The sequence below is a fragment of the Muntiacus reevesi genome, chromosome 5 (assembly GCF_963930625.1).
Source record: "Muntiacus reevesi chromosome 5, mMunRee1.1, whole genome shotgun sequence".
NCBI lineage: Eukaryota > Metazoa > Chordata > Mammalia > Artiodactyla > Cervidae > Muntiacus > Muntiacus reevesi.
The window spans coordinates 74306840-74333812 of record NC_089253.1 but is presented as its reverse complement, the minus strand read 5'-3'; the positions used below and the strand labels follow the sequence as shown (position 1 = coordinate 74333812).

At 41.6% G+C, this 26973-nt stretch overlaps 1 protein-coding gene and 1 non-coding gene across 3 annotated transcripts in view; one reads left to right on the top strand and one right to left on the bottom strand.

Annotated features, from left to right (window-relative positions):
- Positions 1–19581: 19581 nt before the first annotated feature.
- Positions 19582–26973, top strand: part of NVL (nuclear VCP like) — a 92197-nt gene continuing 84805 nt past the window's right edge. The window contains exons 1-4 of one of the 2 annotated variants that reach the window (XM_065938402.1): positions 19582–19664; positions 23558–23631; positions 26122–26174; positions 26257–26356. In XM_065938402.1, the coding sequence (XP_065794474.1) occupies positions 19608–19664; positions 23558–23631; positions 26122–26174; positions 26257–26356 (284 nt within the window). In that variant the 5' untranslated portion in view covers positions 19582–19607. The remainder of the gene's footprint in view (positions 19665–23557; positions 23632–26121; positions 26175–26256; positions 26357–26973) is intronic. The other variant, XM_065938403.1, reaches the window with a different exon arrangement.
- TRNAG-GCC (transfer RNA glycine (anticodon GCC)) lies at positions 24748–24820 on the bottom strand. The gene has a single exon. It is a non-coding gene; the product is annotated as a tRNA-Gly (tRNA).

Here is a 26973-nt window from a genome sequence, read left to right as displayed (position 1 = left end):
AACTGTGGTGCTGGAGAAGACTCTTGAGAGTCCCTCAGACTGCAAAGAGATCAAATCAGTCAATCCTAAAGGAAATCAATCCTGAACATTCATTGGAAGAATTGATGCAAAAGCTGAAGCTCCAGTACTTTGGCCACCTGATGTGAAGAGCTGACTCATTGGAAAAGACCCTGATGCTGACAAAGATTAAAGGCAGGAGGAGAAGGGGACGAAAGAGGATGAGATGGTTGGATAGCATTACCGACTCGGGGGACATGAGTTTGAGCAAGCTCTGGGAGTTGGTGATGGACAGAGAAGCCTGGCGTGCTGCAGTTCACGGGGTTGCAAAGAGTCAGACATGACTGAGCCACTGAGCTGACTGATATATGACTTAAGTCTCATAAAATTGGAGGAAAAAGTAGCAAGGGGCTAGGGCTGGAAAAAGATGTACTATGCTAACACTAATCAAAGGAAAGCAGGAGAAGCTATATTAATTTCAGACAGAGCAGTCTTCAGAGCAAGAAAAATTATCAGAGATAAGGGAGAGCACTACCTGGTAATAAAAGTTCAGTTCTCCAAGAAGACACAACCATCTTTAATGTGTATGCACCTAACAACAGAGCATCAAAATATGTGAGTCAAAGTTGACAGAAATGCAAGGAGAAATAAATGAATTTACTCTCATAGTTGGTGTGCTGTCGCGCTCTCCTCTTTGCGACTCCATGAACTATATAGCCCACCAGACCCTTCTGCCTGTGGAATCTTCCTGGCAAGAATACTGGAGTGGGTTGACATGCCCCGCTCCAGGAGATCTTCCTGACCCAGGGATTGAACCCATGTTTCCTGCATCTCCTGCACTGCAGACAGATTCTTTACACTGAACTGCCAAAGACCTCAACAACTTTCTAACAGAAATAGCTTCAGTAGGCAGAAAATCAGTCAGGACATAGCTGAGTTCAGCAATACCATCAACCAAGTATATGTAATTGATATCTAAGGTGATTTCATCTGAGAGCAGAATACACATTTTCTTCTCAAGTTGAACTGTTCCCTCACTTTCAGGGGGCTTCCCTGATAGCTCAGTTGGTAAAGAATCTGCCTGCAATGCAGGAGACACCAGTTGGATACCTGGGTCAGGAAGATCCACTGGAGAAGGGATAGGCTCCCCACTCCAGTATTCTTGGGCTTCTCTTGTGGCTCAGCTGGTAAAGAATCCATCTGCGATGTGGGAGAACTGGGTTTGATCCCTGGGTTGGGAAGACCCCCTGGAGAAGGGAAAGGCTACCTGTTGTAGAAACCAGTACTCGAGAAACCAAGCGCCACACGCGGAGAGTTGGAAAACTCAGGTTTTTTATGCCGGCGGGCCCAGAGGAGTTAACACTCCAAGCTCTGAGCCCCAAACAAAGCGGTTACGGAGTTTTTAAACATAGTCAGGCATGATTAAGCAGGTTAGTAGGGGCTAGGGCGATTGCAAAGAACAAGACAAGGGTGAGTGAGATAAGCTCCAGTTCCTAGTGTTATGAGTCCCCACTTTCTGAGACCTATGTGACCCAGACTTTGCAAGGAGCAAGCTGAGTTACAGAGGCAGAAGGAGCAGGAGGTCATGTAAAAAATGTAACTTTTCCTCTTCACTCCCCGCTCTTGATGCTTCTATCACTCATTGTAGAAAGCATCATCTCATGTTTTGGTAGGACATTCAGAGCTCCCCCTCAATATAGGGGGCTATATTGAGCTATTACCATTGGTAATTTTCTGGATTCAATTCAAGAGGTTTTTGAGAATACAAGGGCCAGACAAGAGGACTGCAAAAAACATGAAGAGAGGATCAGTTAAAGGGAGAAGCCACAATACCCAGCTCCAGATATTGTTCCAATTACCCCCAGGAATTTGCTAGTTCCTTTCTCCTTTTCATGATTCATTCCCTTAGCTGTTGGGCCATGTCCCTGACTATTCCTGATTGGTTTACATAAAAGCAGTATTCTTCATTTAAGAAGAGGCAGAGTCCTCCCTTTTCAGCTGTCCGTAGGTCTGCTGCTGCTACTGCTAAATCACTTCAGTCGTGTCTGATTCTGTGCGACCCCGTCCCTGGGATTCTCCAGGCAAGAACACTGGAGTGGGCTGCCATTTCCTTCTCCAATGCATAAAAGTGAAAAGTGAAAGTGAAGTGGCTCAGTCGTGTCCAACTCTTCGCGATCCCATGGACTGCAGCCCACCAGGCTCCTCCGTCCACGGGATTTTCCAGGCAAGAGTACTGGAGTGGGGTGCCGTTGCCTTCCCCGGTCAGTAGGTCTAGCCCTCTCCTATTCTGTAAAACCACCTCAGCCGGGGAATCTGGTTGGTCCTGTAAGGCCACTAAAGATTTGGCAATTCTCTCAATGTCATCTGTGAAATCCTTGGATGGTGTATGGTAGAAGGTGATTGATGAAGCAATTCCTCCTATTCCCATTCCTATACCAGCCATAATTCCCAGACCAACTAGTAGGGGTATAAACTGGATGGCTCTTTTTGACCGCATATATGCTGTCAGAGGTATGGCGAGAGTCCAGTTGTTAGGGACAATATTCATCCGGGGAATGAGGAAAGTTAAGGTGCAGATATCCATCCAATTGATTGGTAGATGTAAGTAAGCATTTGTCCCACAAACAATAAAAGGCCTTGATGGGGGCGGCACCATATTGTGTTTGTGGGAGGATGAGTGGGCCACTCACCTTTTAAACTTTGATTACATTGGTCCCTGGTGAAATTGCCTACAGGTTCAGTTCCTCCATCATTTGTAAAGCATTCTGGAGCCTTTTGAGTTAACTCAATTGCCCTTAAGACTGGCCCTTGTAAGGGTGGATCATAGGCATTCCCATGGCTGTTGCATTATTTAATGGTACTGGTGTGGCTAAATACCATGGAGCGCCTAAGGATAAGCAAAGTCAGCAATCCCTGGCCAGCTGGGGGTTGGTGTCATTAAGAAGGCAATGAGTTGTGTTGAGAACCTGGTGCAGATGAGGGTCTAAGAGGGAGTTGACTCTGTAAACTGGGTCATACTGCCAACAGGGGGAGCCTGATTTTTTAGGGCAAAGTTGGTGCGTAGTTTTGTTTGTCTGCATTATTATCCCTGCCCAGTAGGTTTTTCCATTTATTTGACAGACACACCTGTTCTGGGTTGTAATATCTGCATGTCATTTGGGGATAGATGGAGGTGCAGGGACATAATGGCAATGCCATGGTGTCAGGATGCCACCTGGCATTTGGAACCTCTGGTGGGGGAAAGGTAGCGGCAGCGGGGGGCATAACGGGAAAACATTTTTAGCACCCAGGCCCCTGGATCTACATTGCATGATTATGAAGGCAGTAGGTGATCGGCCTATAGGACTGGCTATCTATACATTGTTCTAACTGATGGTTTAGTAAGCGATGTTCCAAGGGTTTACTGTGATGTTGACAGGTGCATGATGGATGAGAAACGGCACCATCTGTTACAACAAGGGACACCAAAAGTCTGCAAAGTAGCCTGCACATAACAGATAACTGAAAACTTGCAAAAGGTTTTCTCCCCATCTTTGGGCTGTCATGGCTATAGCAACTGAGCCTATTGTGAAGGGGTGGTCAGCTATACTGTGAGTGATTTAGTTAGTAGGGAGAATCGATCATAAGAAACATCTACTAAGAATGAGGCTTCCCACTATGGTGAGGTAACAGACAGCTAACCGCAGCTTCTGACCCAAATCCCAGTCCTGGGGTACGACTGAAGCTAGTTCTGTAGTGAAGAGCATAGCAGTAATACCAGTCAAAGATAGAGGCCAGGGTTGACAGTAAAAATCCATTGGTATTTTGATAGCCAGATCCTCAAGCTTCACCATGTGTTGACCAGTCAGCTGCTGGAGTGTGGCTGGAGCAAGGTTGAAGATTCCTCAAGCTTCTGCCATGAGTGAACTAGTCCGCTTCTGGAGTGACGACATCAGGGCTCAGCGTCTCCTGTAGGTGAAGACCATTGTTTTTGGAACCAGACCTTGAGGGGATTTTCGGGGTCCCGAACTGTTTTCCAGGTGTCCTTATTACAGGAAGCCCCTGCCTTCTAGACTCTGGTGGATCCAAGGGATGACGCCTGTAACTTTAACAGCAGTAGGGGTTGTCAGGACAACCGTGAGAGGGCCTGTCCAAACTGGCTGAAGTGGTTATTTTTTCCAGTCTTTAACCCATACCTCATCTCCTGGCTTATTGGGATGAACCCAATTGCCCAAAGGAATGGGTGTCCTTTTTAAGGTTTCTCGGGCGATACGGTGGAAGACTTTTCCCAGGGCTTGGAGGTGTTGAGACATCTCCAGGTCCGCTAGCTGTTGTTGGTGGTCTCCCTTGAGCTTTTCTATCACTGGGGGTGGTCTCCAATATAAGACCTCAAAGGGAGACTAGCCTGAGGACCTCAGGGTGCATTTATGGAGGGCGGTGAGAGTCCACAGAATGATAAGGCAGCTTGTTCTAGCACTGTCTGGGTGTTGGCCAGGGGATATTCTTGTCATACGACTACTTGGAGAAACAAATTTAACAAGAACGTTAAAGATACATGGCCCAAAGATTAATAGAAGTAGGAAAGCTGCTGAGGGGCTAGCCAGGAGAACCAGGTCCAGACATTGATTTGTGACATTAGTGTTTCTCTAGGTATGAGAAGATGCAAGAATTTGGACTCACAAAAAACTTTACCTGAAAACATCTGACTATATGAAGGTCTGTTTTTGTTTTTGTTTTTTCTAGAGCACTGAGTGCCTTATTTTTTGTCTCCATCCTGAACTCCTTTCAAGGGGGTGTTGAAAGGTCAGCATCTTGTAGTGGTCATGATTTAATCTTTGTAGAGGCAGCTGGCAAGGGCCAACTTTCAGTCAGTAGGGCCCCTTCACAGCCACATATCTGACTGTGTCTTGGGGGCATTTCATGGTCATTGGGTCCCACGGTGTTGGGAAGGCTTGTTCCCAGGTCTAACAAAGATTCCATTGACAGGCCACTCAATGTGTTGTCCCTAGACCAGGCCTTGTAAGTAGCAAGTCTCTGGACCACACCTGTCTTACTAGCCTCTTGGTCCAGGAAAATATTTCCTCTTGTTGCATCTTCCCATATCTAGAATTACATTATTACAATTATTGATCTCATATGGAACTGCATATCAGCATTTTATCACAGGGTCAGTCACACATTTGGTAACATAAGAAACAATCTTTTGAAACAAGCTACATAGAAAATAATATAGCCAACAATTATTAGTAAAGTCACAAGCAAGAATTTAAGTCAAAAACTTTCATTGGGTATAGGCTGGTATACGCCAGGTCATCTGACTCAGTTAAATGATTATAGCCAAGTGTTGATCTCCTGGTTGTGTATCATGGAGCATCTGACCTTTATCCAAAGACTGGTTACTGAGATAAGCTTTAGAAACAATCTTAGAGTATCCTTTTTAATAACTTAATTAAACCTTTTAGCAATACAACATAACAAGGAACTATTTCAAAAGTGAGTCTTAGCAAGCACAGACCTTAATTAACAAAACTAGAACTTAACATTCAGTGAAACACAATTTTTTCTTTTCTTTCTTTTTTTTTTTTAAGAACTCATTGTAAGGGCATTAACACTGTAGCCAGGGAAGGCTTTAACCCATCAAATAAAAATAAGGTCTGTCAGGGAGCCAGGAAAAGTCAAGCTACTGTCTTGGATTTCCCATAACCTTGGCTCTTTGATTTTTAGCTGTTGTTTATCCATTTTTAATTTCCTGATTTAGGAGCAGACTATTGCCATGTTTTAAGGACATCAAGATAGCAAAAGTCTAACTGTGAAGGGTTATTTTTTATAGAAGCAGAATGAACTTTGTCTACATGTACCATAATCTTAAATTATGTTTATTTACTTTACCAAAGTAACAAAAAGATTTTAAAAACAAATATAGATCACTTAAAGGCAAATAAATTCAAAATCTGTCATCAAAAGTTGCATTCTAAGAAACCTTTGTTCTCTAAACAGAAAGAAGACAAATTTCAGCCTGGTACCAGCTTACTGTTAATAACAAAATTTGTTTATGTGCTTAATCTTAGAAAGTCTTTTCCATAAATTTTGAAAAACTAGCAATATTCTTCTAAAATCATGAGAGTAAAACCTTCTGATTCTACCGCAATTAACAAAGAAACCTGGTCAGAACACGTTAATATGATAACTAAAATTATGATTGACCATATTTTACCAGAGCATATCAGATCTATATGAATTTCACATAATTTTAGTATATTAGTAACATCAACCATACAGGATAACCTGAGAAGATTTATCACCCCTTCAATAGTACTTCTCAAGTAATTTAACATGTCCAATGAACCCAGGTAGCTTAATAGCTCTTTGGGATGTCTCAGGGGCCTTCTGAAGCATCCCAAAGTTAGTTAGAAGTCAAGTTATTTAGGAAGTTTTGTTGATAAACATCAAAAGGGTTTATAACACTCAGTCAGGTAGGATCATGTAAGTTACTGTGAAATAATAGTTAATCACTTAGCCAAAGTTAACAAAAGATTTCAAAGTTAAATATAGAACAGATCAACTAAGAGGTAAAGGAACTTAACTCTATTATTAAAAGCAATTCAGCATCTAAAGAAAGTATGTCCTCTTAACAGAGAGAAAGGCCAAATTCAAGTTTTTGAACCAGCTTACCTTAAACTCATTTAGGTAAACTTAATTAAATTTATTGTAAACTTAGTCCTAAACATGCACAAAACATTTTTTCAGGGTCAACTTTCCACAAACCTTTTAATCACTTTCCTTAACAGCCACCTGTAAGTCGGACCTACTTTCTTTGCCCTTTATAAAATGTAATTTTATTTCTTACACCTTCTTTATTAAAAGCATATATCCTACTTCCTTATTAGATTAGCAAACAAACATTAATACTAGATATTTAATATTGAATATTTCCTAGTTTATATGAGTCTGAAATTTATTTTGGTTAATGTTTCTTGTATTTAAAATTGTTTGATTTGTAAGTACTTACTTTTCTTTAGGCCAATTAAATTAGAACTCATTTACAACTTAAATGATATTATCAGAAAAAAACAAAAAGACATACACTGAAGCATACATAAATCCAGACAGACAGACTGACAAATATCTTATAGTTTTCTGTTTGAGATTTAAAATATCTCTTTCATCCCTTTTTTTTTTCTTCGCTTGAAGTTCTAATTTTTCCAAGGCTGAGGTCTCAAGCAAAGTTGGCTGTGTGTTTCAAGGACATGGAAAGGGTTAACTTCAAGCTTTTTCCTAGGCAGACCTTTTAACAAGCTAGTTGTTTTTAACTGCATATGCAAAGAGAATTGGTTTTGCAGTTTCCAAGAAAAAAAATTTCTCTCATTCCGTTCAATCAGCAATCACACACTCACAATCATTCCGAAGCTATCACAATGCCTCCCTTCTCCCAGTCTTCAGGGTTCCTTAACTGTTGCTCCCTTCCTGGGAGCTCCAGGGAAGTTATGAGTCACAATACCTCCCTTCTCCCGAGTCCCCAGTTCTCGCTATCTGATGCTCCCTTCCAGGGAGCCCAAGGAGGTGATCAGTCTCCTCTTCTACCCGCTGGGGTAGGTCCTCACTGGGGACTGGCCCCGGGGCTTTACCTTATCCTGTGGCATTCCTGGTGAGTTGCTCTGGCCCTCCTGTGAGTCCAGTCGGGGCTTGGCCATCCAGAGAGTCGGAACACTGGTCCAAAAGAGAACCCGGAATACCGTCAGGTGGGGTGCCTCCTCCTTTTTCTCAGGGTTCCTTCACTCCAGCCCAGCTGCGCCACCAGTCCAGTGACTCAAGGGGCCGGTGTGGTTGGAATCTCGCTGGGGCCTCAAGAAATGGTGTAGAAACCAAGCACCACACTCGGAGAGCTGGAGAACTCAGGTTTATTATGCCAGCGGACCCAGAGGAGTCAACGCTCCAAGCTCTGAGCCCCAGACTAAGGGGTTACAGAGTTTTTATACATAGACAGGCAAGATTAAGCGGGTTTTCAGGTTTGCAGGAGCTAAGGCGATTGCAAAGAGCAGGACAAGGATGAGTGAGATAAGCTCCAGTTCCTAGTATTGTGAGACCCCACTTTCTGAGACCTACGTGATCCAGACTTTGCAAGGAGCAAGCTGAGTTACAGAGACATAAGGAGCAGCAAGTTATGTAAAAAAAATTTAACTTTTCCTCTTTATACCCCTCCAGTATTCTGGCCTGAAGAATTCCATGGACAGTCCATTGGGTCACAAAAAGTCAGACGCAACTGAGTGACTTTCACTTCACTTTCTCACTTGCTGGATGGCTCCCTTCAGTAGATTCCAGCGTAAGGATGTGCGTGCACTCTAAGTTGCTTCAGTTGTGTCCGACTCTTTGCAACCCTATGGACTGTGGCCCACCAGGCTACTCTGTTCATGGGATTCCCCAGGAGAAATTGCTGGAGTGGGTTGCCATTTCCTACTCCAAGGGATCTTCCCAACTCAGGGATCAAATCCACATCTCTTATGTCTCCTGCATTGGCGGGTAGGTTCTTTACTACTAGTGCCACCTGGGAAGCCCTCAGAGAAAGGATACATGAATGTAAGGCTACATGGAAACTTAGTATATCTAGTTTTTTACTAAATATAGCTAGTAAGACTAGCTTTTTACTCCTACCTTGAGTGATACTTAGAATTAGTACAGAACTATACAGGTTGAAATTATTTTCCAGAATAATATTGACAGCACTGTATTACCTCACACACTGAAAATTTTGTGCCATTCTAAAATTTTTGACACTCTGGATGCATCTTGTCTGTTCTCCCTGAAAGATGTAGGATCTTCTCTTAGCCTCGACATTCTGAAATGTCATGATAACAGGTCTTCTTCATTGTGCAAGGCATTCAGTAGGCTCATTGAATACAAATACCCATGCCTTCCAGTTCTGATCATTTTAAGGGTTGCTTCTTTGATTATTATTTTCTATTTCTGCTTTCTCCCTTCTAGGTTCATAAAACTTTTAATTATGCACTGGGACCTCCTAGATTGAGGAGAGGAAATCTCCTCTTTTCATCCTTGCGTATTTTTTGTTTCACTTTCTATAAGAACTTCTCCACTTTACCTTATAAACATTCTAATGAAGTCTATAATATTATATTTTTACTTAGGAGATTCTTTTTGTCCTCAGATTGTTCTGTTTTATAGCACCCTCTTCTTATTTCAGTGATACAGTATCTTCCCCGTTCTGCGTGCATGCCAAATGGCTTCAATCATGTCTGACTCTTTGCGATCCCATGGACTGTAGCCCACCAGGCTCCTCTGTCCATGGAATTCTCCAGGCAAGAATACTGGAGTGGGTTGCCATGCCCTCCTCCAGAGGATCTTCCCGACCCAGGGATTGAACCTGTGTCACCTGCAGCTCCTGCATTCCAGGCGGATTCTTTACCGCTGAGCCACTAGGAAAGCCCCTTCCCATTTCTACAAGGGTATAAGTTTTGATGAAATACTTTGCTCTGTGCTTTGCCTTTGTTTCCTCTATTTTTTCCACCATTCCATTGTTTTGATCTGTAATTCACAGTGCAAGCAAACTTTGATTCTTGACAGTCTTTTCCTATGTTAAATTAAAAAAAAATACTAATAAAAGGTGGTTGGAGAAATTCCCTGGTTCTTCAATGGTTGGAACTCTGCATTTTCACTGCCAATGGCCCAGATTCGATCCCTGGTCAGGGAACTAAGATCCCACAAGCCACACAGAATGGCCAAAAAGCAAAACAAAAGAAAAAAGAAGGTAGTTGGAAGCTCAGTGTGGATAAGCAGGACTGGTTGATTAATGGTTTCATTGTGTGTTGATCAGTGGTGACCTAGTTGATCAGTAGTTGACCCTCACCTCCTCAAATATGGATCTTTTCCATAGGGCCCTTCAGTTACTCCAGAAAAAAGCCCGGGTTCTTACCTACAGGAGAACAAGCCAGGCTGCCAGTGCTCTGAAAGACAAATGGGGAAATGGAACTGTGGTTTCATAGTCAACTACTTTCGCTTAATTTTGTTTTCAGTGTTTTTCCTCCTTTCCGTTCTCTGCTATGACTAGTCAGTACAAGAAGGGAAGAAAAAATACTTACGGGCTAAAAGGAGGGTACTGATTTTGTCTATGTCGATTGTCTTATTAACAAGATTGGAAGACACAAAGTCAGTACACAAGAACCAATTGCATTTTTATATACTACTGGGGCTTCCCAGGTGGCGCTAGTGGTAAAGAACCTGGCTGCCAATGCAGAAGACAAAAGAGACGTAGATTAGATCCCTGCGTCAAGAATATCCCCTGAAGTGGCAACCACTCCATTATTCTTGCCTGGAGAACTCCATGGACAGAGGAGTCTGGCAGGCTACAGTCCATGGGCTGGAAAGAGTTCGACACAATTAAGCACATACTACCAATTAACAATTAGAAATGAAAATTTTAAAACAGTACCACTTACACTATCACCAAAAATGTGTGAGATATTAGGGATAAAGCTGATAGGTTATCTTCAGGATCTTTTTTCAATAACTACAAAACACTCATGAAATAAATCAAACACTTAAATGAATAGGGAGAGAAACAATGTGCATAGATCAGAACATTCAAAATACTTAAAATGTCAATTCCTCCAAAACTGATCTACAGTTTCAATGCAATTCTAATCAAAACAATAGCAGGATTTCTTTTATAGAAGTATCCAGCTCATTCTAAAACTTATGTAAAAAGGCAAAGGAAATATAATACTTAGAAGTATAATCCTTTCAAGATGATTTTGAAAAACAGAAACAAAGTTGAAGGATTCACATCAGCTGATTTCAAGATATACTAAATCTACAGCCATCAAGACATTGTGATATTAATGAAAGCTGAGACACAGTCAGCTTCCCAAGTGGCACAGTAGTAAAGAATTCACCTGCCAATGCAGAAGACTTGGGTTTGATCCTTGGGTTGCGATGATTCCCTGGAAGAGGAAATGGCAAGCCACTTCACTATTCTCGCCTGAAAGAGTCCATGGATCGAGGGGCCTGGCGGGCTACACTCCACGGGGCTGCAAAGAGCCAGTCACGACTGAGCTACTGAGGACACACACACACACACACACACACACAGAGGTAAGTGGAACAAAATAGAACACTCATAAAAAGACACATATTTATATGGTCAATATATGAGGATATGGAGAAACTGGAACCCTTGTGTACCGATAATGAGAATGTAAAATTGTCCAACCACTATAAAAACATAGGATGGAAGTGTCTCAAAAACTTCAGAATAGAATTACCATATGATCCAGCAATTTCATTTCTGGGTATATATACAAAGAATTGTCTTGAAGAGAGATTTGCACACCCATGTTTATTGCAGTATTATTGACAATAGCAAAGAGGTCAAAACAACCCAAATGTTCCTTGACAGATCAATGGATAAAGAAAATGTGGTATATAAATGCAACAGAATATTATTCAGCCTTTCATGAATAATATTCATGTCACATGGTATGACGTGAATAAACCTTTAGGATATTATGCTACATTGAAATAAGTCAGCCACAAAAAGACAAATACTGAATGATCCCATTTATATGAGATACCCTAGTAGTCAAACTCACAGAAACAAAGAGTAGAATGGTGGTTTCCAGGGACTGAGTTGAGGTGGAAATGTGGACTTTTTAGTCCATGCATACAGAGTTTCAGTTCTGCAAGAAGAAAAAGTTGTAGAGATCTGTTGATCAACAACGTTAATTTGGTTGACATTACTGAAATATACACTTAGAAATAGTTAAGATGGTGAACTGTTACATATTTTTGAAAATTTGTTTACATATTATTAAATGTTCTTTTAACTTTTTATTTTGTGTTGGGGTATAGCTGATTAACAATGTTGTGATATTTTCAGGTGAGCAGTGAAGGGACTCAGTAATACATGTACATGGATCCATTCTCCCCCAAACTCCCCTCCCCATCCAACCTGCCACAGAGCATTGATCAGAGTCCCATATGCTACACAGTAGGTCCTTGTTGGTTACCCATTTTAAATATAGCAGTGTGTCCATGTCCATCCCAAACTCCCTAATTATCCCTTTCCCATGCTTTCCCTTCTAAAATGTTTTTAAATGAAGGAGAAATGAAAACATTCTCAGGTAAACAAAACCAGAGATTTCTGTGCTAGTAGACCCACTACTAAAAAAATAAAGAGGATCAGTCCTTTAGGCTGAAATGAGGGACACTAATTTGAAACCATGTGAGGAAATAAAGAATTCTGATAAAAGTAACAACATAAGTAAATATAAAAGCCAATGTTAATTTAATTTTGGTTTGTAATTCTTTCTTTCCTATATGATTTAAAATACAATTACTTAAAACTATACTTACAAATCTACTGATGAGCACACAACGTATAAATATGTAATGAGAGTGACAAAGCTATATATATATATATATATGTATATATGTGTGTATGCCAATATGCCAGCTTTTTCACCCTCCTCTTTCACTTCCATCAAGAGGTTCTTTAATTCCTCTTCACTTTCTACCATAAGGGTGGTGTCATCTGCTTATCTGAGATGACTATATTTACCCTGGCAATCTTGATTCCAGCTTGTGCTTCATCCAGCCTGGCATTTCACATGATATACTATGCATAGAAGTTAAAAAAGCAGAGTGATTATATATATATATATATACACACATACATATATATAATATACAGACTTGACCTCCTCCTTTCCCAATTTGGAACCAGTCTGTTGTTCCATGTCCGGTTCTAACTGTTGCTTCTTGAACTGCATACCAGTTACTCAGGAGGCAGGCAAATAAGTCAGTGAAAGTTGCTCAGACGTGTCCGACTCTTTGCAACCCCATGTATTATACAGTCCATGGAATTCTCCAGGTTGGAATACTGGAATGAGTAGCCTTTCCCTTCTCCAGGGGCTCTTCCCAACCCAGGGATCAAACCCAGGTCTCCTGCATTGCAGGCAGATGCTTTACCACCTGAGCCACAAGGAAAGCAGGTCAAATGGTCTGGTATTCCCATCTCTGGAAGAATTTTCCAGTTTATTGTGATTCATACAGTCAAAAGCTTTGGTGTAAATAAAGCAGAAGTAGATGTTTTTCTGGAACTCTGTTGCTTTTTCTATGATCCTACAGATGCTGGCAATTTGATCTCTGGTTCCTCTGCCTTTTCTAAATCCAGCTTGAACACCTGGAAGTTCCTGGCTCACATACTGTTGAAGACTGTCTTGGAGAATTTTGAGTATTACTTTGCTATATGTATGTGTGTGTGTGTGTCTGTGTGTGAGTATATATATATATATATAGTAGCAAACTTTTCATATGCTATTGAAATACATTAATTCAAAATAGATTGTTATAAATTAAGGTGTTTAATTGTACATCCCAGGGCAACCATCAAGAAATAAACTTTAGGGAAATGCAAATCAAAAACAATGGGATATCATTTCACATCTACTAGGATAACTGTAATTAAAAAACAAAATGACAGAAAATAAGTCTTGGAGAGGATATGGAGAAATTGGAACCTTCATACACTGCTGGTGGGAAGGTAAAATACTGCAGCTGCTGTGGACAACAGTTTGGTTGGTCTTCAAAAAGATAAATATTGAATTCCTACAAGACCTAGCAACCCCAGTCTTAGCTGTATACTCAAGAAAACTGAAACCAGGTATTCAGAGAACAATTTTTATGCAAGTGCTCAAAGCAGCATTATTCTTACAGGCTAAAAAGATGAAATAATCCTAATGTCGAACAACTATGAATTGATAAGTAAAACGTGACACATCTATAGAATGGAATATTACACAACCACAAAAAGGAATGAAATGCCAGTACATGCTACAATCTGGATAAATCTTGAAAACAAACTATGCTCAGTGAAAGAAGCCAGACACAAAAAATCACATGTTATATGATTTCATGCAAATGAAATGTCCATAATAGGCAAATCCAAAGAGACAGACAGTAGAGAATCCATCTGCAATGCAGGAGACATGGGTTCGATCCTTGGGTTGGGAAGATCCCCTGCAGAAGGGAAGGGCTAGCCAATCCAGTATTCTTGCCAGGAGAATCCCATGGATGGAGGAGCCTGGCAGGCTATAGTCCATGAGGTTGCAAAGAGTGTGAAATGACTGAATGACTAACACTTTCACTTTCATAGAGTCAAAAAGTAGTCTAGAATGCTTTCCAGGGGCTGAGGAAAGGGAGGAATTGGTAGTGATTGCTTAAGGGGAATGGGCTTTCTTTTGGAACTGAAAAGAAAATATTCTTGAACTATGTATTCATGACCCTGGCCCAACACTGCAAATATACTAAGAGTCACAAAATATTATCTGTATTATAATTAAAATGGTGAATTTTATGTTATTTTTACCTCAAAAAAGTATTGAATTATACACTTAAGATGAATACATTTTATTATAGATACATCAGTAAAGTTTTTTTTCAAAGGAGTAATGATATTAAATTCTCACTCAACAATCTTTTGCTCTTCTTGGCCATTTGTTCTTTCACATAAATCTTGGACTCAACTTTTGAAATCTGTCATTATTGTAATTATATGTTTGTTTATTTATTTTGGCTGCATCAGGTCTTAGTTGCAGGCTGCATGGCATGTGGGATCTTAGTTCTCCGATCAGGGATCAAACCTATGTCTCCTGCATTGCAAGGTGAATTCTTAACTACTGGTCCACCAGGGAAGTCCCATGTGTTTATTATTTTGCCAGCCCACTGCTTGACCCTCTCACTAGAATATAAGTTCCAAGACCATATCTGTGATCATCACTGTATCCTCTGACTTTAGCATAACAACTGCCATATAGTAGACAATAAACATGTGTAGATATAATGAAAAAAATGCCAGCTCAAAATTTTACTTTTATTCCATTAGGATTAGGGAACGTGAATAAGGCATTCATCTCAAAGGAAGACAAACTTGATTAGAAATCGGAATTATTGGCCTTCACAAAATAAACCAAATCGAAGATTTCTTTACTCACCTCAGAAATCATGGATACAGACTCAGTCTCAAGCTCACAGCAAGCAGGCTACCTCCCTCCCTTTTGAATCTTGGTAAGGAATCTCAGCTCTGCACTCTCACAATTTTTCTCCATGTTCCTATTATACATTGATGACCATATAATTCATTGTCTAAACTGGAACCCTTGAGAGATAAAGGTGGGAAACTGAGTATACAAATGAACAATGGCCAGACCCTGTAAAACAAAACAGAAAAACAACATTCTGATTTATAATCTGCAGCCACCAGCCCAGGAAACCAATCAGCTATCTACAGGTCAGACTTATAGGAAGTCAGAACAAGATCTCTAGCAAACAATCCCAGAAGCCAAACAATAAACCCTGTAGCATTGGTCCCGAATGCCCAGGACTCCACTGACAGGACTCACCAGAAAAAAACCAAATATATTCACTGAACTAGTCACATGGGCTTCCCGGGTGACACAGTGTGAAGAATCTGCCTGCCAATGCAGAAGACACAAGAGATGCAGATTAGATTTCTGGGTCAGGAAGATCCCCAGGAGTAGGAAATGGCAACCCTTCTAGTACTATGGTGGGCTACAGTCTATGGGGTCACAAAGAGTTGAACATGACCGAGGGGCTGAGCACACACAACTAGTCACAGAGAGGCCTGCTCTTCAGTTAGCCCTTCTACAGCTTCTCCGTGCCGACAGCCTGCAGTCAGCACATATCTGAAACCTTCCCTTCTTTCAGTTATGAAGCTTCCCCAGTCCTTTACCCGCCTTTGAGTCTCTGCCAAAATGCAAGGGACGGTGGTCAACGCCCTTGCTATTATTGCAAGCTCTGAATAGTCTTTGCCTGTTCTCATTTGGGTGACTTTCACTCATTTCCACGAAAGGATACTCTTAATAACTGTGCCGAGGGTTTCCCTGGCAATCCAGTGGTTAAGATGTCATCTTCCAATGCAGGGGGTGCGAGGTTGATCCTTGGTTGGGGAACTAAAATCCCACATGCCACATAGCGTGGCCAAAAATTAAAATAAAGTAACTTGTGCTGAGACTTCCCTGGTGGTCCAGTGTTTAAGACTCCATGCTCCCACTGCAGGGGGCAGGGGTTCAATCCCTGGTCAGGGATGATCCCAAATGCTGCAACGCCTGGACAAAATAGTAATAATAATTGTGCTGGATCAACAGGCAAAAATTGGGATGGTCTTGAGTAAATCGGGACACATATCACCTTAATTAAGAAGCAAAATTAGACAAGGGGCTATTTTTTAGTGAGGTACAAGGTCTGGGAGGGCAAAGCAGTGAAAAATAGAAAGTAAAATATGCCATTACCACTAGGTGGGATTGCGCCATCAAAGAATGGAGGACAATTCACTTACTGTAGGAAGTTCTTGAGATGTACATGTGCTCAGGTTACTATTCAGTAATCTTTTTGGTTTAATTGTATGGTACTGTAAAATCTGAACAATGGAATTGATGTAAAATTATCTTCAGGGCAATAATTACTGGAAATAATTCCAGTGGAAAATGTTCTAGCATACCATTATTGATGCTGAGTATTAACTTACTTTGAATTATTGCCTATTGCACCTGATGCAATAAATGGGTGAAAAATACTTCTTGCCTTTAATAAGTTTGCATTCTAGAGTACTTAAGGTCCAAATAAGTTACATAATTTTCAGGGCCCTGTACAAAATTAAAATAAGGGGCCACTTGTTCAACACTATTAAGAATTTCAGGACAGCAATTGTGGAGCATTATCCCAGTGTTGAGCCCTTTCTGAGCACAAAGCTCTTTGCAACCTCACAGGTCACACACCCATGAAGCTGACTATAGGATAGTACTCTCAAACAAATTGTAGTCTAATAAGGTATGCTGCTTGGCATAGGCTGTAATGCTGCTGGGTCTTTTATTCTATGTAGTACATCTGGTGCTCAATCCCTCAGTTGAGTCCGACTCTTTGTGACCCCATAGACTGTAGCCCAACAGGCCCCTCTGTCCATGGGATTTCCCAGGCAAGAATACTGGAGTGGGTTGCCATTTCCCCAGTTCATGGGGTCTCAAAGAGTCTGACTCGACTGAGTGACTAACACTTCGTGGGCTTCCCATGTGGCCCTAGTGGTAAGAATCCACCTGTCAAGGCAGGAGACACAAAAGACACGGGTTCAATCCCTGGGTCAAGAGGAGGATCTCCTTGAGTAGAAAATTGTAACCTGCTCCAGTAGTCTTCTCGGGGTGCACCATTAGGGGCAGGATAGTGGCTGATGGCATTATGGCCACAACATGCTTTGTTTACTAAAATGGCAGGCAACATTCTTTATCCACACTGTCAACATTTCACCACCTTTTCTTAATTCCATCTCCTTTCCACACCTCAGTGCACTACTTCAGTTCAGTTCAGTTCAGTCCCTCAGTCATGTCCAACTCTTTGCAACCCCATAACTACAGCATGCCAGGCCTCCCTGTCCATCACCAACTCCTGGAGCCTACCCAAACTCATGTCCATTGAGTCGGTGATGCCATCCAACCATTTCATCCTCTGTCGTCCCCTTCTCCTCCTGCCCTCAACCTTTCCCAGCGTCAGGGTCTTTTCAAATGTCAGCTCTTCGCATCAGGTGGCCAAAGTATTAGAGTTTCAGGTTCAACATCAGTCCTTCCAATAAACACCCAGGACCATCCTTTAGGATGGACTGGTTGAATCTCCTTGCAGTCCAAGGGACTCTCAAGAGTCTTCTCCAACACTATAGTTCAAAAGCATCAATTCTTCGGTGCTCAGCTTTCTTTATAGTTCAACTCTCACATCCATACATGACTACTGGAAAAACCATAGCCTTGACTAGATGGACCTTTGTTAGCAAAGTAATGTCTCTGCTTTTTAATATGCTATCTAGGTTGGTCATAACTTTTATTTCAAGGAGTAAGCGTCTTTTAATTTCACGGCTGCAATCACCATCTGCAGTGATTTTGGAGCCCAAGGAAACAGTCAGCCACAGTTTCCATTGTTTCCCCATCTATTTGCCATGAAGTGATGGGACCAGATGCCATGATCTTCGTTTTCTGAATGTTGAGCTTTAAGCCAACTTTTTCTCTCTCCTCTTTCACTTTCATCAAGAGGTTCTTTAGTTCTTCTTCACTTTCTGCCATAAGGGTGGTGTCATCTGCATATCTGAGGTTATTGATATTTCTCCTGGCAACCTTGACTCCAGTTTGTGCTTCATCCAGCCCAGCATTTCTCATGATGTACTCTGCATGTAAGTTAAATTAGTAGGGTGACAATATACAGACTTGACGTACTCCTTCTCCTATTTGGAACCAGTCTGTTGTTCCATGTCCAGTTCTAACTGTTGCTTCCTGACCTGCATATAGGTTTCTCAAGAGGCAGGTAAGGTGGTCTGGTATTCCCGTCTCTTTCAGAATTTTCCAGTTTATTGTGATCCACACAGTCAAAGGCTTTAGCATAGTCAATAAGGCAGAAATAGGTGTTTTTCTGGTACTCTCTTGCTTTTTTGATGATCCAGCAGATGCTGGCAATTTGATATCTGGTTCCTCTGCCTTTTCTAAAACCAGCTTGAACATCTGGAAGTTCACAGTTCACGTTTTACTGAAGCCTGGCTTGGAGAATTTTGACCATTACTTTACTAGTGTGTGAGATGAGTGCAATTGTGTGGTAGTTTGAGCATTCTTTGGCTTTTCCTTTCTTTGGGATTGGAATGAAAACTGACCTTTTCCAGTCCTGTGGCCACTGCTGAGTTTTCCAAATTTGCTGACATATAGACTGCATTTAAGTCTCATAAGCCAAGTAAGACCTCAAATGAGAATACTGAAAACACAACTGAAACAAGCAAAGAGGCTGAAACTAAAGACAGTAAATTTTTTTGAAAATTGATTCTTTATTTGTATCTTCTTAGATGCAAGATAAACTTCTCCGGGGGCAAATACATACAGTTAAGAAAATTCCGGGGTTTCTAGCCCAAGATAGAGTCTGCCAGTGGATGTGCTCAAGGAATTGTCTGCCGAAAATATCATAAGACCAAGCGATTCCCAAATGTAATAGATGGTTTAGTTTTCTGGTTAAGCTAATTTTTTTTTTTTTTTTTTTTGGACAGCAAGCCCCTTTGTCGGGACTCAGTAACGTGAGTCACTGGGTGGGAAAACAAGCAGGGGGGTCGCGGTGTGTTTTTACCTTGATCTAATCATCACAAGTATCTTGTGTCGGTTTTGTTAAAGTTGCAGGTCAAGATTAACTACGTTAGCAAAGGGTGCGCCTAGAAAGGCCAGAAACCTGTTACAGATGTGGATGGCCACGCCCCCGCAGGAACCTCCCAGCTCCCGCCCCTGCGCGTGTCCGCAGAGTCCGGAACAATAAAGTTGAGCGTGTTCAAATGGGTCCTTGTCTTCCAGGGCCTCTTGGACAAGCCTGTAAAATAAGACTCTGAAAAACTCCCCTCTGCTCTCAAATCTTCCCCTTGTTCTCTGTGATTCTTTCCCCTTTACTCGCGCTACAAAAGTCTTGAAGGGAACGGCGTGGGCTAGGGCGGTTGGGGCGCATTTCCGTGGGCAGTTGGCCCGGCAATCGCCGTGGGCAGCCTAGGGGAGGCCCCTGGTTCACGTGAAGCCCGTGCCGCAACAGCCGAGGCAGCTGCGATGAAGCCCAGGCCCGCGAGGTTCGTGGATAATAAACTGAAGCAGCGCGTCATCCAGGTGTGTATCCCGCACGGCCAGCCCTGAGAGTGGTCCGCGTTCGCTGCTCAGGAGCCCCAGAGGCCCCTTCTCGGCGCAGCTGGGAGAAGGGGGGAGGCTTCCAGTTGGACTGACTTGCCGCCAGCGCCAGTCTGGATTCTAGCGTGGGGCTGTTGACGAGCCTATTTCTTCGCGGGTGGTTCAAGCCCCTTCCTCCTCACTGCGGACGAGTTGCAAGGCGCAGCCCGAGACCATGAGAGGCTGCAGCTTGATGAGGGTCTGCTCGGATCTGCCTGTCCTCTCTGCAGATCCGTAAAGAGAGTGGAGATGGCGTTTGAGTTTAAAACTTCCTGTCTTGTGAAGTTGGGAAGGAAATATTCCTAGAAACCTTGTAGGGACGAATTGCTTTCGGGGTCATAAAGAATACGTTAAGTTCCTTTCTTAGGAAACTTGGAGTCAGGTTCGGACACCAGTAAGACAAGTACTCTGAATCTTACTTTATAACGGGCACTTTACCTGCCGGTTTTTTTTTTTTTTTTTTTTTTTTCGTATTCATTATCGTCAGTGGAATGCATTGTGTGGTAAATCCCTTGGACGTTTAGATTACTAAGCACTCAGTTAGAAGGAGGGAGAGAGACTTTAAGAGCTATATTCTCACCTTGTTTTTCTTTTACCCTTCCAGCTGCTATGTCTGTTTTTTGAATCTGTTTCTTCCTGTCACTTTATATGTTGGAAGTGCCTTGAGCACCCGTGCTCTTACCTTCTCTTTATCTTCTATCGATGCACACTTCTTGGTGATCTCATCCAGTCTAGTACCTTTAAATATTGTACATCCATTCATGGCTTCAAAATTTATGTTATAATCCAGCGCTGATTTTATCTTGAATTCCAGATTGATATATCCAGCTGCCTACTCAACATCTCCTCAAGAGTATCTTATAGAATTTCAGCTTAGAGTATTGATCTTCTTCTCCAAACTGTTCCTTTCTCTGTGTTGTTTATTTCAGTAAATGACATTGCACCATCCATCTATTTGTTAAGGCCCAAAACCTTAAAAATCATTCTGACTCTTGCTTCCTGTAACCAATTAATCAGTGACCTATTTGGCTTTACCTTCAAAATATACTTCAAACCTAATCACTTGGGCTTCCCTGATAACTCAGTTGGTAAAGAATCCGCCTGCCGTGTGGGAGACCTGGGTTCAATCCCTGGGTTGGGAAGATCCCCTGGAGAAGGGAAAGGCTAGCTACCCACTTCAGTATTCTGGCCTGTAGAATTCCGTGGACTACAGTCCATGGGATCGCAAAGAGTTGGACAGGACTGAGAGGCTTTCACTTTCTTTCTAACATGCTAGTCCAAACCACACTCCCTTTAGACTGTTGAAATATCTCCTAACTGATCTCACTGTTTCTGGTTTTACTCAGTCTGTTCTACACAGAGCAGCCAGGGAGTTCATTTTAAAGGGAAAATGGGAGTGTGCCGGGGTCCTACTCAGGACCCTTCTGTGGACTTTGAGACATCCAGAGTAAAATCCATCCTAAATAGCCCTATGTATTTTGGCCCCATCTACCTTCTTGTCCATTGCTTTTTCCCCTTTTGTAATCTCCCTTGATTGCACGGTCCTATCCACATGGACCTTCTCAGACTTCCTGGGCACAAGACTTTTGTTTTTGCAGTTTACTCACTTAACTGCTCTTTTCTCTGAATGTTCGCACAGTTTGCTGCTTCAGTTTATTCAGATCTCCGAGCAGTGACTCCTAATGACTAAATCCAGTGGCCTCTTCTCAGTCTTTGCCATACTTGTCTGCTCTGCAGCGTTTGACATTAGCAGTTTTCCTCTCTTGGTTTTACTTTGGTTCATTACAAAAGTAATAGGGGGACTTCCCTGCTGGTCTGCTGGTTGAGACTCCATGCTCCCAGTGCAGGGAACCTGGGTTTGAGCCCTGGTCGGGGAACTGGATCCCACATGCTGCAACGAAGACCAGGGATGCTGTGTGCCACAACTAAGACCTAGCACAGTCAGATAAATAGTAACTAAAAAAATAAGAGTAATAGGCGCTTACAGTTTAAAATAAATGGAACTGGAGGGTAGAAAATGAGAAGAAAGAATTCTCTTCATCTCCACTCCACTTCTGCATAAGTAATGATGGAGAATTTCTCTTGTACCTGTTTTAAAATTTTGTATGCATATATGCACCTACAGATGTATATATTTTTTAAAATCACACAGGCTCATCCGCATCTCTTCTGCTTGTTTGTTTCATTTAGCGATATGTTTTAGACATCTTTCAAGTAATACACTCGCCTCCTTTTAGCTAGCACATTAATCTGTTGCTTTATAACAGATTACTCTAAAACTTAGCTGATTAAAGTGGTTTTAGTGCTGTTGCTTTTTGATTTGCAGTGGGTTTGAGATATATATGTACAATTCAGGATTGACTGTGGTAAATGACAGCATGCTATAGGAGGCCAGAAAAGGGGACAATTAACTGAAACTGCAGCTTTGGACACCTAGTCTCTTGCCATTGGGGGCATTTATGCAGCGGCAGTTCCCATGTGTTAGGGTTCCTTGAGAAGAAATTGCTAAAAAAAAAAAAAAAAAGAAAAAGAAATTGCTGTATGAAGTGGGGAACCTAGACTAGATAATTAGCAAATATTGAAACTTGGGAGTTGATCACCAAACATTCTAGGTTTAAAATCTGGCCCTGTAACTTATGGGCTGGTAAGCAAGTAAATAAGCTTTTAAAGCTTCAGATCAGTGGAGAGGACTTTCCTTGTTACTCACTGGTCAAGAATCTGCCTGCCAATACAGAAGACATGGTTCCATCCCTGATCCAGAAAGATCCTCCATGCCCTGGAGTAACTAAGCCCGTGTAGCACAACTACTGAGGCTGTGCTCTGGAGCCTGGAGCCGCAAATACTGGAGCTTGCACATCCCGGAGCCCCTGTTCTCCAGCAAGAGAAGCTACTGCAAGTGCATTGCAGGTGGATTCTTTACCAGCTGAGCCACCACGGAAGCCCAGGCCCCAGTACGTTTGTATTGTGTTGGCCAAAAAGTCCTCTCAAATTTTTTACTTTGGCTGACCCAGTATTTTCATTCTTAAATAACCACAGTTATTTACTGGTGAAATTTGTGTGCCTTTTGGGCACGGCACAACTTCTTATACTTTGCGATCAGATTGACACTGCTATTCATTTCCTGTTCCACCTTGATTTTTATTATAGCAAATGCTGGAAACCCAGTTTTGTAAAGATATGACATCATCAGAAGGTGCTTTAATATTGAAACCATGAATTGTCTCAGGCTAGTACAGTTGACCTTTGAACAATATGAGGGTTGGGATGCCAACATTCCCTTCTCCCCCCAACCCCATTCATTTGAAAATCTGTATATAGTTATAGTTGGCTTTTTATATTTGTAGTTCTGTATTGACATATTCAACCAGCCCTGGATCATGTAGTACTGTAAAATGTGTTTATTGAAAAAATCTGCTGTAAGTGGACCTGTGCAATTCAAACCCAGGTTGTTTGAGGGTTACGTGTAGTTCCTGCAGATGGACAGATCAAATATTTTTGCGTTCCTTCAAATTTAAAGTATCCCTTAGTGCTCTTATGAGTTCAGTGCTTTGTTGTGGTATGTTTGGGAATCTAGGATATAATAAGCTCTCACCTACTGCCTTATAGCCATTCTGGTTATTGTTATTGCATTGCCATAGTGATTAATAGTGTTAATTAAATTCTTTAATTCTGACTTGGCAATTATCTGGTGATTTTTATTTATGTTTCTAGCATACTTTATTAATGAAGAGTTTACATTAAAGTATAACATGTTTGAATAGCTCGATCGCTTAGTTGTTGATCACAATTACTGAGTTTGAATTATGGTGTTATGTTTATCATGTTTTCTGTTTTAGTACCTCACCAGTAACAGATGCGGCAAATATGTGGACACTGGAGTCTTAGCATCTGATTTACAAAGAATGTACAGGTAAAGAAATGTAGTCTCCAGATTTTTACTTTTCTTTCCTACCATTTTTTTTTTTCCATTTTGTTTTTTAAGATTTATTTGTGTATTTATTTACATGACTGCGCTGGGTCTTCCTGCTGTGAGGGCTGTCCTTTAGTGGCCGTCGGGAACTGCTCTCTAGTTATGGTACTTGGGCTTCTCTTGTTGGAGAGCATGTGCTCTAGAGCATTTGGCTCAGTAGTTGTTGCTCCCGGGCTCTAGAGCACAGGCTCAGTAGTTGAGGCGCATGGGCTGAGTTGTCCTGCAGCATGTGGGATCTTCCTGGGCCAGGATTCAAACCCATGTCACCTGCATTGGCAGGGGATTCTTTACCCCTGAGCCACCGTGGAAGCCCCTTTCCAACCATTTTTTAAATTTCCATCCTGCCTAAATTTCCAGTTAATATTTATAGCTGCTGGCTTTAGTTCAGCAATCCACAGGTTTAGAACTCAGTTCATTTATACAAGCATTTATCAAGCACTAGTTATATGCAAGGAGCTGCCCTTGTTATTAATGAAAATGGCTACTTCTTAGATTTCAGCATCTTACTCACGGTGGTCAGTAATATTACTTCTTTTCTTCACTAAAAAATGAAAACCATCAGGCGTGATCTCCTTCAGCTTCCTGACTATCTAAAGATGTGTCACTCATGTAGTCTTTGCACTAAAGATTAAATCCTTCTTTTGTGCCTCAATTCCAGGTCTTCTGATATCTCGCCTCATTAACTATCCCTGCTTTGTATGTTTGTGTCTCTGTTTTCTTCTCTCCCTTTGTCTGTATATTAGTTTGCTAAGGCTGCCATCAAAAAGCATCATAGACTAGGTGGCTTAAACGACAGAAATTGTATTCCTTGATGTTGTGGAGGCTACAGGTTCACAATCTAGGAGTTGTCAGGATTGGTTTATTTTTGAGGTCTCTTCCTGACCTGCAGATGGCTGTCTTCTCCCTCTGTCTCTACTTGGTCTTCCTTCTGTATCCTAATCTCTTATTCTTAAGAAGACACTGATCATATTGGATTAGGGCCCACCCATATGACTTCATTTTACCTTAGTTACCTCTTTTATCTTTTGGCCATACTGCGTGCCATGTGGGATCTTATTCCCTGACCAGGGATTGAACCTATGCCCCCTGCATTGGCAGTGCAGAGTCTTAACCACTGGACCTCCAGGGAAGTCCCTTCAGTTACATCTTTTTTTTAATGTGTCTGTTTATTTAAATTAATTCTAATCGGAGGACAATCAGTTTACAGTGTTGTGATGGTTTTTGCCGTACATCAGCATGAATCCACCGCAGGTCTGCCCGTGTCCCTCCTATCCTGACCCCCTCCTACTTCCCTCCCTCCAGTTGCATCTTTAAAAACCGTATCTCCAAAAACAGGTACATACTGAGACACTGAGGCTTAGGACTTAAACATTATGAATTTTGGAGGGACACAGTTCAGCTCCTACACTACCCTTTTGCCCCCCAAAATTCATGCCTTCATTGTTTGCAAATACACTGTGTCCATCCCCGCAGCCCCAGAAGTTCTTAACCAATTTCATCATCAACTCTGAATCCAAAATCTCCTCTGAATATCATTTAACTCAAGTACGGGTGTGACTCGGAGAAGGAGGTGGTGACTCACTCCAGTATTCCTACCTGGAGAATTCCATGGACAGAGGAACCTGGTGGGTTACAGTCCATGGAGTCCGACATGTGGCAAAGAGTCGGACAGTCGCAGAGAGTCGGACATGACTGAGTAACTAATATGTATGCATGGGTGTGACTGGGGGTGTAGTTCCTCCTGAGGTAAAATTCCTGTCCAGCTGTGAACTTGTGAAGTCAGACAACAACTTAACCTGTTTCCTAAATATGATGGGACAGGCATAGGATAAACATTCTCATTCCAAAAGGAGAAATTAGGAAGAAGAAAGGGGTCATGGTCTCAAGCAAGTCCAAAACCTGGCAAGGCAGAGTCACTCGACTTTAAGAGTAACTGTTTTTGACTCAGCGCTCTGTCCTCTGGACTCACTAGAATGTCTGCCCTGCTATTTGGAACCAAACGAGAGACAGTGCCTCTGCCTGGGCCTGAGCCCCCTGGGCGCGTGGTGTCAGCGGCAGCCCTGCCAACGTCGGAGCTTCCCTTGGAGCCGCCTTGCCTTTTTTTGAAGGGTAACACGTTCACAGCTGCATTGTTCTTTTGGCTTGTCTTGTGGGATCCAAGAAGTCCAGTAGCCTTCCTTCATTTCATCCCTCTGTCTTCTTCAGTACAAGCTGGCAACTTTGCTGCGGCTATAACCCTATTTCTAGTCAGGGAAAATTAGAGTAGTAAAAATATAAACATAGAATTTGTTTGAAAATAAGTTTATGGTTAATGTAAGTATAGTGACATAATCATATATACATGTAAGGTTATGTTCTCAATTTAGATTGAGCTTAATGGGAAAATATTGGTGGAGACCATGGTACTAAACTTCTTGTTATGTTTTTCAGTATAGACTATGGTCGAAGGAAAAGAAATGCCTTTAGGATTCAGGTGGAAAAAGGTGAGTCTTTTAGTGTTAGAGCTGAATTATTAATGAAGTCATAGAATTGTTTTAGCTCATGGCATTTTTCTTTTTGTTTCAGTTTTTAGCATAATTAGTAGTGAGAAAGAACATAAGGATCTAGCAGACTTAGAAGATGAACATCTGGCCAAAAGAGCAAGACACGGTGAAGAGGATAATGAGTAAGGATTATGGAGTGGAGGGTTTTTCTAAAACATTAACCTGATCATGTTACATTCCTACCTGTAAAACTTCCAAGTAGAATAACTTGGCTCTTCATTGCTAGTAAGTTCCTGCAGAATACCTACCTAACCTCTCCAGACTTATTTCAGACATGCTGAGCACTCCCTGTTCCTCAGAGAGGTTAGATTCTTTCTTTGTGCCTTTGTGTGGGTGGTTTTCTGTAGCTGGAGTGTTCCTTTCCCCTTCCTGAACTTTCACTCAACCTTCAAGTGTCAGCCTTCAAAAGTTATTTTCTTGCCTTCCAAGCCTTTTTGGACTCCTTTCTCAGCTTTTCCTTAATGATACTTAGTATAGCGTTTCTGTCATGTGGTGTATGAGATTATTTGTGTTACTTACAGAACTTTCTAGTTAGCTTTGTTTTTCTCTGTCCTAATACAATGTCAGGTATATAAAAAGGTGTCAATTAGTTTTTGTTTAAGAAGTAATATTGTTGACTCTTCTATGACTATATTGCAGTATAATTGACGTACCATTAGTGGTACATTTTTAAAGTGTACAGTGTATTGAGTTTTGACATATGTATATAGTCATTAAACCATTATCCTAAACAAGATGC